This window comes from Drosophila willistoni, assembly GCF_018902025.1.
Source record: "Drosophila willistoni isolate 14030-0811.24 chromosome 2R unlocalized genomic scaffold, UCI_dwil_1.1 Seg167, whole genome shotgun sequence".
Classification (NCBI taxonomy): Eukaryota; Metazoa; Arthropoda; class Insecta; order Diptera; family Drosophilidae; genus Drosophila; species Drosophila willistoni.
This window is the reverse complement of record NW_025814050.1, coordinates 4,993,768-5,013,885: the sequence shown is the minus strand read 5'-3', so window position 1 is coordinate 5,013,885 and position 20,118 is coordinate 4,993,768. Positions and strand designations below refer to the sequence as shown.

The window sequence follows — 20,118 nt, the reverse complement described above, 5'->3', positions numbered from 1 at the left end:
TGGCCATTGAGCGGGATGGGGCAGCAAAGCAACCAGAACCGGATCCACAAAGAAATTTAGTGGCAAATGCTTAGAAAAAAATAATACCAATTTCATTGACGACTGTTAAATGCTCTACAAAATAACAAAGTTGCTGCTTTCTTCAATTCCTTGCCTTGTTAAATGTATATTTTTATTTTTCAAATGTTTTCCAAAGATGATTCGATACATTGAAAACACTTCTAAAGCGCGTGAATATTCAGCGCGATCCATAGAATTGTATGGCAGAGTATAGGGCGTAGGAAACCATTATTCGTACTGTTATTTATGACAATTTTCTTATTGAAGTTGCTACTCTGCCCTTTCATGCCAATTCCCTTGCTTTCTCACTCTCTCTCTCTCCCTTTTCGTTTTGTGCGTAAGGCATTTACGGCTTTTTGTTACCAAAATTTTCACTCCTTTTCACTTCTAGCCATTTTCAGCTTCAGCATTTTTTCCTACGCTTGACTTTTCCGCCTCTAACAACGAACAAAAAAAGGAAAAACACAAGAATACAAAAATATGGAATGGGAGAAACCTCATTGCGTGTCCATGGGAAATGGCACAAATGCAAAAGCGTTTCCTTGCGTGTTTATCTAAATGTTATTATTAGTTATCAGTTGAGTTGTTGTTTTTGGTATATTTAATGTATTTCTATCGTGCTGCAATTCAATTTTGATTCACATTCATTTATGGCACTTGCTGTGAACTTTTTACCATACAATAAGATAAATATCGAAATAAGCAAATGGAAAAATGTTGCTTAAAACTCCAAAAATACAATTAATTCTCAACTAAAGTACACAATTTTTAGACAATTCAAGAATCAATAAAATTCTAAAATTGTTGATCTATGTACGTTTAAATACTGAGGCAAATTGACTCTGAAAATGAAGCAAAGGATATTGATTAGTTACTTTGAGTGCTTGGTTTGTAATAAGTTTGTTGTCGTTGCATGATCAAGTGCATTGCATGTGGCGTGATAACAAAATGGGCGTGTCACTAGAGGTTTACCTTATAATTACGAAAATGTTTACATTTATTAGGCCATAAAGCATGCAAAATTACTATAGTTGATTGTGGAAAATTGTAGTAGAGAGAAGGTTGAGCACCATTAATCGAATCAGAGTCAAAACGTTCGCGCTTATATTTAAAATGTAAAGGATAATTTAGAAAATTCGTTGAAGTTTTTTCAAGCTGACAGATGAAAGTAGTTATTGCTTTACAACCAACTCCAAATAATAGTTTGAAATTAAACTCTTTTAAGGCTTTACGAACAGTCGTAATGCAGACTGTTATTGTTTTGGGGTTTCTCTCGCAATTGAGTAAAATACTTTGCTGCTGCCTAACTAAACTAATCTCTATGCATTGCCATATAAAAACAGCCAACCACAAAATATCACTTTAACCTTGGCAACTAAGGCTTACACATGGCTATAGCCATGTACGCGTATATGTATAAAGAACTGTGTCCTGTCAAAGTTTATGCAATCTCGTCAAAGCTCCGTCTGGGCATCATTGATGGTGGTAACTAAGCCTCGAGCTAATTACGCTTGTAGTTGGTTAAGCCCTGCTCAACCCCGGCTAGTAAAAGCTGGTCCAAAGGCCTCACAATTACATAAAGTTAGTTTTTGGGTTTTGCTCGACATCACATATAAACAAAACCAATTTGTGAGAATAGATCAAGCAAATGTTTAGAACTTAAGTCATGTTTTTCATTATCAAATTTTCACTCGAGATAATTCTTTCGATAGCTTAAATGTTTGAAAAGTTGACATAGTTTTATGATTATTTTCCTACTGCCACCCTTCTTTTTCACTGCCTTTCTCTGTTCTCTACCTTCTATGCAAAAGTTTCGCGCAACTTTGTGGTACACAAATACCGGAAAGAAAAGCTTTCACTTCAACTGAAAAACTTTCACCTCCATTTTCATCATGCGCTGAGTAATTAATTATTTTGCGTCACTAAGTCCTACCATTTCCATTCCTAACGCATATTTTCGGTAATTCCCCTCTCTCTCTTCATCTCTCTGTCCAGTTCGTTCAAATCCCCGATTCACCAAGTTCCGTGCCCGTGCCCTTTTTGCATAATTCAACCACTGCCAGGCAGGTCACGTAGACAAGGCAAACGGCGTGATTAGGGTTTTTCGGGGGCTCAGCCAACGACCAGACCAAAAGAGATCCTGGATCCAGGATCCTGGCTGCAACCAGGCCACAGAAAACCGCAACATGTGTGTGGCTCTGTGGTGTGATGGAGGGTAAATGGTGGGTTGGCTGTTCGGTGGTATGGCTAAGTGGTTGTTGTTCTTGATGTTGTTGTTGCCATCATTAAATACCCAAATCAAAGTTTGTTTGTTATTGTTTGTTTGTGAGTGTGTGCGTGTGCGTGTATGTGGGGGTGTGTGCCAATGTCAAGCTATTTTAATTGTTTACGTTCATTGATATTTGTGCGTGCCATGCGGGCGGTCGGTAGGACGCTTAGCAGGAAGGATGGCAATAGGCCAGATATCCAGGCAACTATTATTTTCAATTATGTAGATGATGGTAACAAATTTTAATGATAATTAAAAAATTAAAATGCACCATGCAAATGAAATCAAATCAAGTATTTAGTTTGAACTTGAACAAATTTTGAATGCAAAAGGACACTGATGAGTTTATTAGCGATATATTCATTAAACATCGTTTATTGTAAGTCGCTTAGGGTTTGGGAACAATTCATTAAAAAGCAATTATCTGTGGTCTGAATGTGCAGAACATGAACCATTCCCTTGTTAAACTTTATATATTCATATAACTACTTTTAAGAAAGAAAAAAATATCTACATGAAAATAATAAAGTTCTGTTTGTATGATAAATTCTGAGAGCTTAGAAGCCAAAATAAGTACAACAAGTTTTCAACAGTCCGGGTAGAGAAGCTGATTAAGAAATGATATAACTCGACTTCCCTTTTAACTTTTGTTTTAATATTAATTAAGTACTCAAACATAAAGAAGTTGACCAAATTTTGAAATGCTTTTAAAATGTGCATTACAGGTTGGCTAAAAATTGTAAATATTTTTGTTTTATTATAATATAAAATAGGTTAAGATAAACAATCTTAGTATTTATTGTTTTTTGTGTTTCTTTATCAATATTTAGTTATACAAGACATATGTCCGGCATCTGATCTCTGTGTGAAAGGATTTACCCCGTTTTAAGAAAATTTGCTGGCTAAGGCTTCATTAGCCGAAAACTTCTTAATTGTTTCATTAATGCAATGCAATCCGTTTGCCTGCCACTTAATTTAATTTTATTCGCTGTCGCCGCTGTTCAAGTTGTTGTTGTTGTAGTTCTTTTTTAAATAATTGTGCGCAATTATTTCACCCAATTTAACAGTTTCTACTGCCTTTCCCTTACCCGATTCGCTTTGGTATACAACATTTAAATGACGTCATTTATATTCCAGCAGGATAAGCACTTAATGCAAAACGAGCTTGCCAGAATAAAAATAAAATATTCAATTAAACCCGTTTCACTTGTCCCTTTATTCGTTGTTTTTTTTTTTGTTTTTGTTTGTCGTTTCGCTGACAGCGTTTATTAATCTCCTGTCATCATTTTTCATTTCTCTGTATGTAAATTAATTAATATAATTGTCTTAACCACAAGTCCTACGCTTCCCTTTAGTCCTAATAAAAAAAAAAGCCCACTGGTATAGGGTAACATATATACACCTAAAAACAGGCTCCGGTTTCGGTTAGGGGAGCCCTAAAAAAAGTAATTCATTATTTTGCATAGAATACATACCACAGACCCTTCCCTAAGGACGCAAGTGTGCAAGAAGAACTCTTCAACTGGTCGCTGAATATTATTTCAGTAGTTTTATTTTTTTTTGCTGCAGACATGCAATGTATTTTTATAGGGTATAACGAAGGTATTTCGTGATAAAATAGACAAATTCTATCACAAAATAAAATTATTACACAATTTGTTTTCTACCTACAAGAGTCATTCAAGAAATAGTACCTAATTGATACAAATCGAAACTTAGGTTCTTAAGGAACTATGAAATGCATCGTCAAAAGTATATGCTCTATCAATATGAAATCAATATCAGAAATCATTTGTTTCAGAATATTTTTATTGTCTCAAATAATTAACTTTCATCCTTTATATAACGATTCTGCATATACATCTATTCAAACTTTACAAAAATTGCTTGCTTCTACTTTTTGTTTACATTTTGGTTTAGCCAAATCTATTTCTCTTTGTCAATATAACTGAATTTCTTCTTATATTATGTATTATTCTATCAGAAAGAGTACAAATGATAAAAGTAAACTAGGTTTTTAATGCCATTTTTAACCAAAAGTACTTAATTGAAATATAATTAAATCAAAATATTAAAAATGTAATGGTATAAAATAAAATGTTTAATAGTTAAGCTGGTATTTTCTTCTTATATTATATATTATTCTATCAGAAAGAGTACAAATGATAAAAGTAAACTAGGTTTTTAATGCCATTTTTAACCAAAAGTACTTAATTAAAATATAATTAAATCAAAATATTAAAAATGTAGTGGTATAAAATAAAATTTATAATAGTTAAGCTGGTATTTTCCCTCGTATGCCTGTTTTTTGTACCTAAAACTTATGCATGTACTTATATGGGTTTCTGTTTACATTTCTTTCGTCCAGAAACTTTTTGCTTGGCAAAACGTGAAATTTGCCAACAAAAGCCAACAAAAAAGGGTAATGCCATCAACAAATTTTGAGTGAATGAATGGAGTCAGCGGTTGCAGTGCCAGTTCCCAGCTCGATGATGAGGAGAGATCGCAGAAAAAGCATTGCCTACTTTCTAGCTGAAGTGCTGCGGTATGCTGCCTTTTGGAGTGCGGCATTTTTTGCCGCTTTTCCCGCAGCATTTGCAAATGGTTAAAGTCATTTATTTCGAACAAATCATTTGCCAAAGCCACAGGAAGAGAAAAAAATGGGGGAATACTCCCTACAAGTTAAAGCAAGAAATGGCAAACTTAAAGCCGAAGGCAATTTTTCAAAATATAAGCAAAAGAAACTTTGACTGACGCTTGTCGTTGTCTCGTTGGGAGATAAACTTGGTTCAATGCTCAAAGTTATTGAGGCGCAAACAGTTGGCTTGGCTTAACTTCCCTTTCCCTTCGTCTCAGCCAATTCCTCCCCGTATCACAGACACACACACAAACATATACACATAGTGGCAAACAAATGTCTGTCGCTTTATATGCAGACATAATAAGACTGCTGCCATCCAGCCTTTTGTTAAACAACTCACGCCCTCCTGCTCCCGTCCGTCTCCGCTCGTTCATTCTCTATCAGCCATAGCCCATTCTTCCATTCGACAACCAGCACGGAGTTTTGCTGTGTTGTATGATAAACTTTTCTAATTGTCAGTTTCAGCAAGTGACAAACGACAGAAATTATGTTATCTTCTAGGAATATATACCAAAAAGTTGGCGTTACTCTTCTTGTTGCCGTTCCTAAGGCTGCTGCTGGTTGTTGCCATCAGCAAAAAGTTGGAGGAAAAAATTTAAGAAAATTATCTTTAAGTATGTTTTGTTTTGTTCGCCATTTAACCATTTACTTATTAACATTACAAAGCGCATGTGATGCCTGTTGGCAAAAAAAGGAAACAACAAGCAAGCGAGTCCACGAAGCAAAGGGAAAGCAAAAATTGAGTTATACCAAATTGACTTTTAGCTAAAGGAACAAAAAAAAAATACTTTATTACAAATGCAGACAGTCTTCGGTTCGTTTTATGTTATATAAGTAAGTGTCAGCTGGTTTAGTTCTCAGGCCTAAAAAGAATCATTTACAATATTCAGCAGAATGAGACACAGTGGTCAGGGAGAGGGATACGGGTCCTGGCCTATGGGTTGACATGAAAAATGTTTTTTGATTGATAACCAACCTCTGACAATGTTTATTTAATAAATGAAATGCCATTCATACACACAATAAAACATTTTGCTTTTGTCTTAGACAGTATGGAGAGTGTCCCTTCGAAAGGCTTTCGCCATACTTAAAAGAACGAGACAGTAAACTGTGATGACTGTGATTATCTAGATGCGACTTTCCCCTGCACATTTATGAAAATTTGTGTTTTATAGAGAGGTAACACAGGCAATTGAGCTTTATAAATGTCATCTTTCGATTTTGCTGACCTCTATAGCTAACTGTGAATAAAAAATTTGTCCTATTTCTTTATTTCATGCCAGAAATAGCATTTGTATAAAGGTAGTCAATTTTAAAATAAAGTGAATTGCTTTATTTTAAGTAAAGAACGTTTATCTTCTTAAGGATAGAAATTAACACGATTTATCTGTTTAACTTACAAGTCTACAAATTTTAAGAATCAGCAATGCTGAAAACAAGGCAAGCGGTTGATATTTTCTTATTGCAGAAGATAAATACAGTGTTTCTATATCTAACGAGTAATCGAAAGTGGAATTAGCCTTTCTTATCCAATCGATATGATTAGAAATATTGGTAAAGGTTCCAGCAGTGTGAAAGCAATAATGCTCCATGCTCAATATTCCCGTTAATTTTTCAGAACATACCAATGGATTACCCGCATCAACCAAGCAAATACCCCTGACTTCTTTGTATGCAGTACACATTTGGGAATTTCCAATCCCAGGAAATGTATCTCTGCAAGTTTCCAAATCCATAATAGATAATTCTGCCTGATGTATATCCCCGCTATCTGCCCATCCACTTAGAAAACACTTTTCACCTATTTCTGGGGGACTTTCGGCCAAAGGCACTGGTTTCACATTTCTCCAAACCCGTGGTATGTAGCCATTAATAAACAGCACAGCAACATCGTTGTCCATCGTTTGCTCATTGAAATCGGAGTGTCCTACAATTTGTAGTATCGGAAATTCATGGGTTAATCTGTCGAGGCTACCAAAATGATTTTCACCAGTAACAGCAATGTAAAATTTGGCATCCATATAACGCGCAGGATGTGACGTTGATCTGTAGAATTTTTAACTATTGAACCCATTAGAAATATTTTCTGTTAGTTTTCTTACATATAATAGCATTGTGCAGCTGATAGGATCACTCTCTCCGATATTACCGTACCGGCACACACTTTCCCATGTCCAAAGTGTTCCTTGTGCTCCTTCTGTGTAGCCACCCAAGCGAGGTACGGAACATCCTCAATAGCTACGGTATAGAAGCGCGAAAAGCCGTTCGTATGGGTTTATTCTGCGACTAACAAACTTACAACTGTAAATGATAGTCAGCTATGCATATGGAGCTCACCTAGACCCTGTACCACTAAGCAATTGGACAGAATTAATTGGTGTATCACAAAGAGTGCCAACAAATCCATTCATATGTTTTAAAAGAAGCATACAAGAGTCACTTTGAAAAGTCTGGTTACATAAATCTTATTATATTTTACTATATTTGTTGAAAATTTTAAAAAGGCATGTTTGGTTTCTTTTTTCACTTTTATATACTCAATAACTTGGCAATTTGTTTACCAGAATATTTAATCTTTCTTACTCTTCAACCCAATGGAAGTGCGCAGAGATTATGGTGATTCGGAAACCTGGAAACCGAAGCTTGACCTCGTCTTGAATCGAAATATTATCCTTACTAGACGCAACCTAATTCCAGAACATCAATTTGGTTTTCGACGTCATCACTGCACCCCAGAGCAATGTCTCTCTGCTCCTTCGAAGATACACAGTACACCTCCGCAGTTTTCTGGACGTCAAGCAGATCTTGGACCGAGTTTGGCTACAACTCTACACAAACTGAAATTATTGCTAGTTACTCCGCATTAACTGATTTTAAAATCATAACTCACCGATAGTCGCTTTTACGTCAGGTGTGAGAGCCTGATATCCAGGATTGGGGGCATTCAAGCGGGCGTCTCTCAAGGTAGCGACTTGGGCCCCATTCTTTATACCATATACACCGCCGACCTGCCTGTGCTGCAGCAAGAGCAGCTCCTGATTGATATTTATGTACATGACAGTGCCATTGTTGCTACCACTCCAGACCCTTCGGTCCCCGCAGACGCAACTGCCCCACAGTAAGCCTCAATGGGACGCTTCTCCCGAATGTAGATAAAGTGAAGTACTTAGGCCTTAATCTGAAATCAGCACCTATAAAAAATATTCTCAATAAAACTATTTGAATAAATATATGAAGACAAAGAACAATAACAGTAGAAAAAGTGCAATGAACAATTTTTCAATTTTGGCGGCATAAGATAATAATTTATTTAATGTTTCTTTAACTAAACATAATTTATTTTATTAAAAAATATAAATTAGTTATAATCGTAAGTAAATAAAAGTGTTAGGTGTAGAATTTTCTAAGCTGGTAACTTGGATCAAAGCTAAAAAATCTCCAAGTTTATTATAATGACCTTAAATTAATATATTAATCTCGGTTAACTAGCGATTAATCTTAGGATTTTATTAAGGAATTTGTTGAATTTGTTTCATTCGGATTAAAAATGTCACATTTAATTGGATTACTTTAGCAGCAGCAACGATATCAGTGCATTTGCTGCAGTTAATCATCTAGAAATGGAACGGATGCGGATGCTTACACACACACGAACATATATGTATATATGAATACACACACACATGCGCAACATTTCCTGCAGTAAGCTTAATGTTCCCTTCACTTAAATGTATGTAGTATTTATATATGTACATATATACATATATATCGTGCGTTTTCTTTTTTTGACAAATTAAAAATTTAATTCGTAATTTCGCAAGAACATAAACTGCTTTCCAGGTAAATAAATGAAATTAAGCTGCTGGCACATACACGCACATAGAAACAAGCACACATGTACAAATGTCCTTGGAAAGGACACAAAAAGGACCAGGCGGAGAGCTGCAGTTGTGCGTAATTTTGGCATTGCCTTAACGTTTCCTTACTCAATGTTGTCTGTGCGTTCACTTGTTTTTGTTGTTGTTTATCCAAGCTTTGGCAACAGGAAGTTCCTCCTTAACTGTGTCGCTGTCGTTGTGCTATGTTTGCTTTTCCGGTTTGTTTAAGTTGCACGCGCCAGCTACAGCGCTCAGAGTGCAAGCGTTTTAAGTTTAAATTGCTTGGATTTTGTCGTAGTGGCTGAAGGATGGGAGCATTTGAGGCAGGAGGCAACAGTCAGCAGCCAAGACCCAAGACCCATCCCCCCGTCCGGTCCGCACTTTTTTCACTTTGGCGCTGATTGAATTATTCCGCTTCACGCCATAAAGACGCTGCCATACAACAATAACTACAACATGAACAAAATGTCACCGAAGAAGATGAGTAAGCTGACAGAAGTTTATTTTATATATTATTACTACTTCAGTTTTCTGCAGCTACGTGAGACCTTTTCCTTTCGTTTCGTAACGTCTTTTTTTCGGCACAACAGGCACCCAGGAAGGGTGTCCGCAGAGATATCCTTGCCATTGGAAGTTGAATTGTAATTTCAGAAAAGCTTGCACACTATACAGTATATGAATATGTGATGTATGTATGTATACTCCCCGGTGCAAGTGACTTCAAAAAGCAACGCTTTTACTGCAAAAATCCAATAAAAATTGCAAAATACTCTTATAATTATTTTTAAAAATATATTTTAAGAACGGTTTAACAAATGCCTAGTATTTGTATGTGTTTTATTAACAATTGTTTTAAGTGGATATAATAAAGCCGACGAAGAAAATTAAAAAAGTTTATTATTAAATAATTTATGAATTTGTTTATTATATATTGCGGAGAGACCTTTTTCTTTTGTACCTAATTTATATATTTTAATCAAACAAATAAACAAAACTTTCCCGTTTCAATGTATGTTTTCTTTTTATCAGCGTTTATTCAGAATAAACAAAGGTGTACGATTCTATCAATATGTGATTGCAAAAGTTTTAAAATATATAGATTTTAAAAGAATTTTAAATAAAACAATATCCATTCATAAATACATTAATTTTACCCTGTTTCGGTGTAATCTCTAGTTCAAAATTTTGTTAGGTGCTTTTAGGTCTTAAATTCCAGAGATTTATTTATTTCGGGGATTCTTATATGCCTTTTCCATTGTATCGTTGCAGGGTATAATGAAATTCTTCATCTCACTGCGGCACCGTAAAGCTTATCATCCACAATCTATCAAAAGCCTTAGCTCTCCACTATCCGCATTACGATTATATCCCTCCTAGAAAAAAGGAAAAAGCCTCTAAAATTTCCTCACGTTTTGCACGTGGAAACTGGCAGGGTCATAAAATCAAATCATGTCCGGAAGACTATTGCCCAGAAGTATAAGTCAACTCTGGGATGGCTTTTTTATTGATGTGCAAAATGCATGAAATTAGAATTTAAAGTACAGTTAAAAACCAAAAATTTAAATTTATATATCACCATGGCCAGTTTGCGGTTTGTCGTCATCACGATCTGAAAGAATTTTCAATGTACGTATGTATATAGAAAGCAAATTATGAGAGGCTAACTCAATTACTATGGGAATGTGTAAAGTCATAAAGGACATGCTAATTGGATGCCATTGCGGACAACATTTATTTATATTCCCTTTTTTTATTCGCCAAATCATTTTAAAATAATTAAATTGAAAAAAAGAGAGAAAGTAAAAAGGCAGCAAAAGGAAATGCAACAAAAAGGGTCATATATAGAAATATATGGTAGAGAACAGAGCTCAGCATCAAATAAAAACCATAATTCGTCTATAAAAATATCATAAAAAAGTCGGCACAGAAATGGGAGCACACACACACACACACACATGCACCGGGGAGAAGAGGAAGCAGAGCACTTCTGTTTTTCATGTTGCGGCTGCTGTAAACCGAGCCACTTAATGACTTCCGCCATAAACTATTTTCGGTTCAGCTAAATTCCAACAACTTTATTGCCCAAGCGCGCTCACCAAACAGAAAGAAAAAGGCCAAAAGCCTTCAGAGCTCGGCGAGGAAACGACAAAAATTGGCAATGTATATAAGTATATATGTATTTATAAAATATATACAAATATATATATATATATATGTATATACATATATATAAATACACATATATACGGTCTGTAGGTAAGGAATATGTAGAGAATTTTATGTTTGCACAACATAAACAACATTATTTCTTATGGTCCACAACGAGTCAAGGAAAAAGGCAACAGAAAGGAAAGGCAAAGAAAAAAATGTGCCAAAAGTAGAAACTGTAACCTTTATCCCGGCCTGCCCTTTCTCTTTCTTTCCCACCTCAATTCCTTAGGACCCCGCCTACCCACACAAGCGTAAATTTTTGGCCCAAGAAGATTTAATGAGGCAAAAGTCTTAAAGAAATATCAATCGCTGTCGTAAGCTTTATATTTCACTTATCCTCTCGGAAAAAACTTATAGGTTCATTATGTAATATAGAATATTGATTATAATTCATCTATGTATTAGGCTACATTGAATATTGGAATTTAAGAACATAAGGTACCCTTCCAAAATCTTGTACGCGTCCCACCACTAAGGGAAATTCAAACACGAATTTTTAGATTTCAAAAATAGGTAGGTATTCGAGCAGTGCCGTCACCAGAACAGCACTTGTGCTACCCGCAATGAAGTGAAATATAAATAAGTTGTTCGAGAAATATAGACAAACGGGTAGATCGACATGGTGGTCGTACTTACTGAATAAACATATCTATTCTCCTGACAAAATAAACGAAGCGCGTAAATTCCAGATTGCCAGAGTCTAGTCCTTATTGACTAACGCAAAGCTAGGAAAAAAGGTTTCTTAAATCGTGAATGAGATAGGGATGAAAGTGTTGATAAAAAACTTTAATAATTATAGAAATTTAATAAAAGCTTAACAGCGCGGTGCGCCGTGTTGTTGAAAACACATCCCGACAATTTTTCGGGGATATTAAGGACTCATTTCATTATTTATGAACAAAATTTTAAAACGCCTTAAGTCTAATTATTATTTACTTGACTCAAAAAACTTCAAAACATTGAATACTATTCCAACAATACAGCTTGATGAGTTGGTGCCAATGATTGAATGGTATCTTTTTATGGAAGCAACATAAACATTATAGAGTATATTATTTATACTCAGTCAATACATTACATACATATATGTATATGTATTTATATAAAACTAAATAATTATTTCTAGCAAAAATCGCATAACTTAATTAATTTTCTTAAATGTAACTTTTACAGTGTATGTACATTTTGGTGTCAATATTCGGTAAAATTATTGGTAACCAAAGTCGTGTTTTGAATTATGACGCGTTATACCTTATTACATACATACATACATATGTATATACTTGTTATGGTTGAAGATTCTTCTATCTTACATATACAGTGGCGAGCACATGTGGATACATGTTTTGATTCTGTGACTTTGAGTGGCTGTAAAACCCACAAAAATGCATTAATCGATTCCAAATTTTTAACAAAAATCCACTAATAATATATAAAACGAAAAACAAAGAATTTTATTCATTATCCCCTCCTTAGCTCGAATTATCCATAAAAAACTTAAAAATGAGCATGTATCCACTTTTGCTCGTATAACAAAACTTATAGATTAAGGAATTTTTTCAATATGTGGTCCAAAGGACTTTGGCTGTAATCACACTTTTAATGCTCCTGGGCATACTTTTCACCAATTTTTCTATCAATCCGTGCGATAGAGTGCTCCATTCCGCTTGGACTCGACTCCAAAGCTCGTCCATTGTCGTGGGCGGATTATCGTAGCGCGACAGTTGCTTCTTTAGCAAAGCCCATGATTTTCGACCGGATTTAGATCTGTGCTTTGATCCGGCCACTTGTAGTAAACTCGGACACATGACGACGAAATCTCAAAAAAAATTGGGACATCTCGCCTTATATATGTATTAGCTAAAGAGAACTACACATATATATCAATAAAATAAAGTAGCAGTCTAACACTCCTGTTTTACACCCTGTAACTGTCGACATAGGTCAGCAAAACACAAAGGTTAGTGACACTGCGATCCTTTTGCTCAATAAAATGGAGGCAGAACGGATAAACCTACTCCCGCTGTTCCACCAGGACTATACCTCGATTTCCAACTAGAGTTAACCGAACCACTTGAATTATATTGAGAACGCGTGTGATAGACTTTAGAGAAGATGTTTAGTATGCATATGACTGCTCAATGGGATTCATAAACGACTAGCAAAAACAGCCTGTGGGGGGGTTCTTTGTGAACGTCATAACTAGTATTTTCACAGCGTATTTTATGTATGTCGGCTATCCATATTAACCGAATCCCTTGCCTGGATTTTGATTAGAGGAGAATACAAAAGAGTTACGGACATCACTTCTTGCAGGCGCTATAGATGATCATTGCGCTCCGCGTCTGTACCCACCCTACCATGAGCCTGCCAGCGAAAGTTATCGCAGACTCCCAAAACGAAAGCTAGGACTTCTTCTTCTACATCAGGGAACTAAAGAAATTAATGATTCATAATAAACTTAATATTTATTCAAACATTTCAAAATAATTAGCATCATCGTGCTATAGGTTCGATCAATTTGATCTACAAAAATTCTTCATTTTCAAAACAATGTTTAGCTAAATAGCTGAATCTCGGTACAAATCCGATTATAAAGGTTGCAAATGTTGCATGTTGGTTCTTATTACTAATGATTACTCTACTACTTAATATTCATGATTTCATAACTTTACTATAATTAAACTTTAACATTAGTTCAAAAAAAATTTAAAAAAAAAAGAAAAAAATTGTACATTTAGGTGGCGTGATTACGCTAATCCTCACAAAATTCAGTCTCTAAAAATATTTTGCTCTATATATGTCCATTGACAATGTATTAAATGCTAATGCTCACCCGAATAAATTCAGTTCGTCAGATAAATTTATAAAAATATAAAGAAAATTGGTTTTTGATACACTTACAGCTTGTTAATTTTTCCCACGCAGAAAGATCTTTCGTTGTGTTGTTGTCGCTGTTGAAAATAGGAAGGTTTACATATTCCAAAAAGAGCTAAAGCATCATATTACATTGTGAATTTACATGCATACTCAAATTCTGAAAAATGAAAACTATTAACTAACGAAAAGATACACTGCCATTGAATTCCATTTCCTTTAAAATTGAACCATTTAGCCAACAAACAAAAAAAAGGAAATTCAATGTAAAATTATCTTAAAATTGATTCTAAACTACTGGGGAGCCTTATGTTGACTCATTTCACTTAATCCTGGTTATTTCGTCCGTTCCGAAGACGAATAAAAAATCTCCTTAGGCAAATTAAACGCTTTGGTTATACTTGAAAATAATTCCAAAATGCTTTCTCATTTATATAACGTGTTGAGTGAGGTTAGGTTTTGTTCGTAGAAAGGTTAGATTGAATACTTCCTTCTACTGTTCATCCTTCATGCTTTAGGTTAGGTTACAATTGGGAAAAAGGTTAGGTTTTGTACATCCTTCTATGTTTATAATCCTACACGTGTTCTGCTGGTATGGTCTGGATTACATGTGAGACAGGATAAGCGAAAGTGCAATGTTGACAATGATAAATGTTGCAACATTCGAAATTTTCACTTTGCTTCGCTAACGCCGTATCTATAATAACACTGTATAATACACAAAACTATTTTGGTAATTTTCTCTTTTATTTACCCTTACTACAATCCGAGGCAAAAGTTAAATATATTTAACTCTCGGATTTCCACAATTGATCGTCGGTTCAAGCCGTTGACTGACGCAAACAGTTCACTCACAAAAATTTTAAGACTGCTGGGGCAAGTTTGCCGAAGACAGGTGCCTCAAAGAAATGTCAAGCAAGGCGAATTAATAGAAAAATTGCCAATACTTGATGGAAACTATTTCCGATGCTGTTAAAGAGAAAATGCATAAGTTAAATGTACAATAATTCGAGAATTATTGCAATGAAATTAACTTACATTAATCTCTTGAACACATACACACGCATAAACTTTTATTTTCGCACATGCGTAGGGGTTATGAGGCACTCCCCTATTAGGTTATTTAAAACTTTAGACAAATACGTCCGATCAGTTGGAATTCACGTGGAGAAAAGAAAGAACACTTTTCCAAAAACCACGCTGTCCAATAAGTTTCTTTTGCCTTATTTTTCTTATTGTTTTATCCAAACTCCATTTATAGAAAAATAATGTAAAGCAATGCAAAACAAATCGATCAGCTGTGTGGCGTTGCCACTTAGTTCATTCTTTTTTCAGCTGGTTACCTAAATTTCGATTCTCACCACTTTAGCAAATATCGATAACAACAACAAAAATACTAAATAAGCAAAATCAGTTGAATTTTAAAATAACTGAAATTCCTGTACATTACACACTCCATCTTCAGAAAACTTTGATTTTCGAGCGATTCCTTTACAATTTTGGCCGTGTGTTTCGGATATGTATATACCCACCTTTTTATAGTATCCTGTGCTTTGTTATTTAAGGAGAACTGACGTTTTAATTATTTAGCAAATTTACCTAATTTGATGTCAAATCTAATTACTAGTTGATTTAATATATGCCTCAGGTTTTTATAAATTAAAAATGGCAAGTGTCAAACCAACTTGTCCAAATATAAATCAATCAACTCGTCACACGAAATTTTGAAACGAAAAAATAATAAGCGTCTCTCATAGATACAGACTACAGCAAAGATTCATATATACATATAAATGTGTATACATACACCTAAAAGTAATTTACTTAAATAACCATGAAAAGCCATAAAAACGCAATTCTATGAGCAAAATTTGAACTCATGCAGAAATTATAGAGATTATATTTTGGCTGAAATTCAAGCAGGGGAGAAGAAGGGAGAAGGAGAAAATCTGATTGATAGCTCTAATTAAATCTGCTCCAGCATAAAAACTTTTATTGAAAGCCATAAAAGTCGTAAACTTTACCGAGAACAACAAACAGGGCGATGGAATAGTAGGAGAAGCAAGTAAATGCAATCATTTATTTAAAGTTCTCCCTTTTTTTTTTCTTTTCTGAGATTTTTGTTTTTTCTGAGTTTAAAGTTGTAGTTCAGAAGTAGGCCACAAACAATGAGAGAAAAGAGAGAGGGAATGTGATGTGTGACTCTAGAGGATTTATAGGATCAGCTCAGTCAGCATAATCAATTCTTATAAATTATTGTTATTAGTTGGAGGTTGGCCAAAATGGGGAGTGAGCAATGAGGGGACGAGACAACGATTTGCCGTAAATGCGGGCAGCTGCTGACAACATTAAACAAACCACATGAATTATGGCGCGCCCCCTGCCGACGCCTACAATCACACTGATACCCAAACTCGCCTGGTCACTCCCCTATTCTCATTCATGGTTTGAAAATTTATTTGCTGTTAGGTTAAAATCAAATGTTTAACCCAGACTGCCATCCCCTAAAAAAAGAGAGAAGGAAAAACAATTTGGCCATAAACAAAGTCTGCCAATGGCGGAGAAAGATCAATGGACTCTATTGAAGTTCAATAAAATGTCCTTCGGCAGAGAGAAAAAGGAAAAAACGAATTCAGGTGCACCACCGCACCACATCTACAAACAAATGCCGCGAAAGGTGGTCACAAATTCGAACGAACCTATGTAGGAATGATACGAACGTCCGACCGAATGCCAATAACTGCGGCAGACTCAAAGAGCATTGCATGCATAAATAATGCGACGACGCTCCAGTTCAGGCCAGAGCTGGTCCATTCCGTCCTGCCCTGCCCTGCCCTCGCCTGGCCTGCTTTGTCCCGGCTTGGCCTGGCCTTTGGGTATCCGCATCTGTCGTTGCACAGGCTGGGGAAAAGCATTCAATAACACGTTATGCTGGAAATAAAACATGAGAAACGCTACAAGTCGCACTCACATATACTCTAACTACATCGTATTAATCGCAGTGATCACAATTTTTAATTACTGTAGTAGTCAGAAATCGTGGTGCATTAAAATTTTCTATACCAAATTTGTATAATATATCTGATTTGTGACACTTCTTGTATACCCTTTATATATTGAGAAGCAAATGGATTTTACCTTTGGCCAACACTGCGAAAGGATGACGACGACAATGCAAATAAAACATGGCGCAAAGGTAAGCCTTCTTTTCACCCTCACCCCTTTTTTCTTTGCTTTTTCAACCATTTTGAAAAGGTAATTTTTTGTCAATGCCTTCCCCACTCCTTCGAATAGCTAAGCCCGCCCCTTGTGGCCGTGGGTGACAGTCGAACAACTTTGCTTAGACCGATTTTTACTCAATTTATATATAAATGTATATATACAGATCTATTGATTTCTATGTATTTAGGTTCTCTGACTTTCATTCTGTCTCGTGTCATCCTCGAGGCAAGTTTTGTGTAATTGCTCAAGCTGGAACGCACAGAAGTATGCTATATATTTTTTTATTGAAATATTGATAATTGAATTAACCACGGTAAATGTCAATTGTTTGCCACCTGATGACAATTTTAATTGAATTTATTTAAGCCCATGGCAGAGTCTATGTTTACTCTTCTCGTTTTACTTTTTCTCCCAAAGGCAAAGCATTTCAAAAATGTTTGGCAAATGCTGCAAGCGAGTTTGTTGTTCAATTAAAATTTGCCTAAAAATTGTATTTAATACGGAAAAATTTTATGTTTAAAAGTTGTCCCATGTGGTAGTCCATCCCAAAAACAATTGTTATCCAATTAAGACCAAAATCTGTTCGGTATTCTGATCCATAGAAAGAACACTAAAAGAATGTTTTAATTTATGGTCTTTATCGAAGTATCTTTTTTTCAGAATTTTCTCATTACTAAAGGATTGGACCTCAAAGCATTTTCGAATTCCAACCAAAACTTCAAATTTAATAATTTTTAATTTTTTTTTTTTTTTTTGTCTAGATTTCGACCTTATTGAAGTTAATCAAAAATTTGTTTGTGCGGGGCTTCAGGTCAATCTTACTGATTTATTTGTAAGACTTTAAATCATAGGCAGCACAAAAGGTGAGCAGGTTGTCTGTATAGCTATTTCAAGAACCACCAAGTTCTATCATCAGCAGACTTCGCTAAAGAATCCACAATTGTAATGGCCATACCATATCTTCAACACTAAATTTTAATTTTAATTCGCTTATAAAGGCAGATATAGTCTTACAAAAACCACAAATCTTAATAGTTATTAGTAGGATTATATATATATATATATATATATATATATGTATATACTTATATACGGTTTACATTCGTTCTTTTATAAATGGTAAAAATTTCTTATAATTTAAAATGTTTTATACATATATATTTATATATTTTCTATACTGGCCAATCTTTAACATCAAATACGAGCAAAATAAAGTACATACAAATGTTGGTATTCTACCATATGGCTAATATGTAATAATCAACAAAATAATGTGACATAATTTGTTAAAGGCATTTTAATGCCCAACATACGCAGCATACAACGGCTCGTGTGAACAGGACCTAAACGAACAATTTTCTGGTCTAAATCTGGCAATGGCACTGATGCATGATGGCCGGCGACCAGCATGTTTTACCTAGCTAAATAGCTTCCTAAACACCACCTACAGAGAGACACACAGAGAGTAAACATCTGTGGAAATCTATTAACACATTTTACAAGCAAATACTAAATGCCATAATAACAGCCATATATGCTATACACAAATACCATAAACTGACTTGTAGGCCATAAATACGGAGAGAGCAAGAAAAAGAGAATCATTACACTGACCAGAGCTTAAAGGTCCTAGTATAAATTTGCTAAGAATGATAGATGCTTGATGAAATTGTATATGTTTGCATTGTAATAACTGATTTCTTTCACCTACAACTGTAAATAATTTTCCAAACGGATCTTTTGGAAGATGGAAATTAATTTGTGCAAATAATCTTTGTTGTCTACGAAATTCATTATGCCTAAGTAAGCAGGACACAGAGTTGGTACACGTACAAGCTTAATTGCTCGTTTGTTTCAAAAGGGCCAACTAGAGAGAAGTACATCGATTACACGGACAAATATAGTGCAGACATCACCCGATTTGGTAATAAAATAGTATATTATTACTCGTTAATGCAAGTCATATTAGCTAGCAAGATCTGGTATCAAGTTATCCCTATTTACAAATGCCTTTAAGTTATTTTTTAAAGCTTTTTGAGTTTTCTTCTCTTCAGAGAAATCCATCCATATTCAACACCAGGTTTTTCCATCCGCAACACTTTGAGTTTTTGCATCTTTCATCCATCTGAATAACTTTGAAAATCTGAAATCAATACCTACATGTAATAAGAATGTCAGCCATCTTATCTATTTATTTGTATTTCATTTTCTCAAGCTTTAAGATATTTTTATTTTTACCCCATGTAGGAATAAGGTCAGATGCGAAAATTGAGCCAGACAACACAAAGTGTTTGCCTTGGTCTGCATATTAGTTACACGTGCCAAGTGCCAGGGAAACAACAAATGCTATAGTTAAGGGGAAAATTACTGATATACGAAATCCATTTTCTGGGCTATCAATCAAAGAGCAGCATCACACTTGAGTCATATATGAGTTAAGTTTCTTCTTTTCTCCCAACTAATAGACATGTATTTCCCTTCGCACTTCCAATCATGCGCTCCACACTTTTCGGAATAGCCTTATTAACTGACTAGCACCCATATTTCATTTTAGCCAACTAAATTTTCTGTATTGATAAATTTGCTAAGTGACATGCGTAAAATCCGCGTGAAAGAACTTTCATACACACTCACAAACTTATATGTAGATATACATATGAATGTTGTTATGCGTGTGAGTGTTTAGTCCTTCAAAATCTCAAATGTCACATAACTAAAACATCAAACGGTCGTCGAGTGGATGATGCCCATCCAAAGCTTTACAAATCAACTGGGGCTTAGCCAAGGTTTGCGGCTTGGTCATGCGGTTCGCTGCTCAAAGAAGTGTCAGGACACGCAACGCATCTGACAATGACTATAACTATGTAGTCATTCATAGATGAGGACGAGAACGACAACGACCACGACGACGACGGCAACGAGAACTATGACTACGACGACCTCGATGTGTATGAAATGCA

The 20,118-nt window shown here is 35.1% G+C and overlaps 1 protein-coding gene and 1 long non-coding RNA gene across 4 annotated transcripts in view; both read right to left on the bottom strand.

The window, feature by feature from the left end:
- Window positions 1–6,323: 6,323 nt before the first annotated feature.
- Window positions 6,324–8,272, bottom strand: LOC111518818 (trypsin-3-like). Of its 2 annotated transcripts, none has more exons than XM_047010717.1 (4): window positions 7,861–8,272; window positions 7,308–7,807; window positions 7,073–7,208; window positions 6,324–7,016 (listed from the first exon to the last, which is right to left on the bottom strand). In XM_047010717.1, the coding sequence occupies exons 2-4, from the start codon at window positions 7,375–7,377 to the stop codon at window positions 6,362–6,364; spliced, it is 861 nt and encodes a 286-aa protein (XP_046866673.1). In that variant the 5' UTR covers window positions 7,378–7,807; window positions 7,861–8,272; the 3' UTR covers window positions 6,324–6,361. The 2 variants fall into 2 exon arrangements, with proteins under 2 accessions (XP_046866673.1, XP_023032457.2); XM_023176689.2 differs by having other exon boundaries at window positions 7,308–7,798.
- Window positions 8,273–10,018: 1,746 nt separating this feature from the next.
- LOC124460184 overlaps window positions 10,019–20,118 on the bottom strand; it is a 44,149-nt gene continuing 34,049 nt past the window's right edge. For both annotated transcript variants that reach the window (XR_006954123.1, XR_006954122.1), the window contains exon 4: window positions 10,019–10,457. This is a non-coding gene — a long non-coding RNA (uncharacterized LOC124460184). The remainder of the gene's footprint in view (window positions 10,458–20,118) is intronic.

What these genes read in the sequence shown, in the direction of transcription:
- LOC111518818 (XM_047010717.1), bottom strand. Translation starts at nt 7,377, where the DNA reads ATGGATTTGTTGGCACTCTTTGTGATACACCAATTAATTCTGTCCAAT. An exon ending in CTTAGTGGTACAGGGTCTAG is followed by an intron (nt 7,209 to 7,307) that starts GTGAGCTCCATA and finishes TCTATACCGTAG; the next exon opens with CTATTGAGGATGTTCCGTAC. An exon ending in GCTGCACAATGCTATTATAT is followed by an intron (nt 7,017 to 7,072) that starts GTAAGAAAACTA and finishes AAAATTCTACAG; the next exon opens with ATCAACGTCACATCCTGCGC.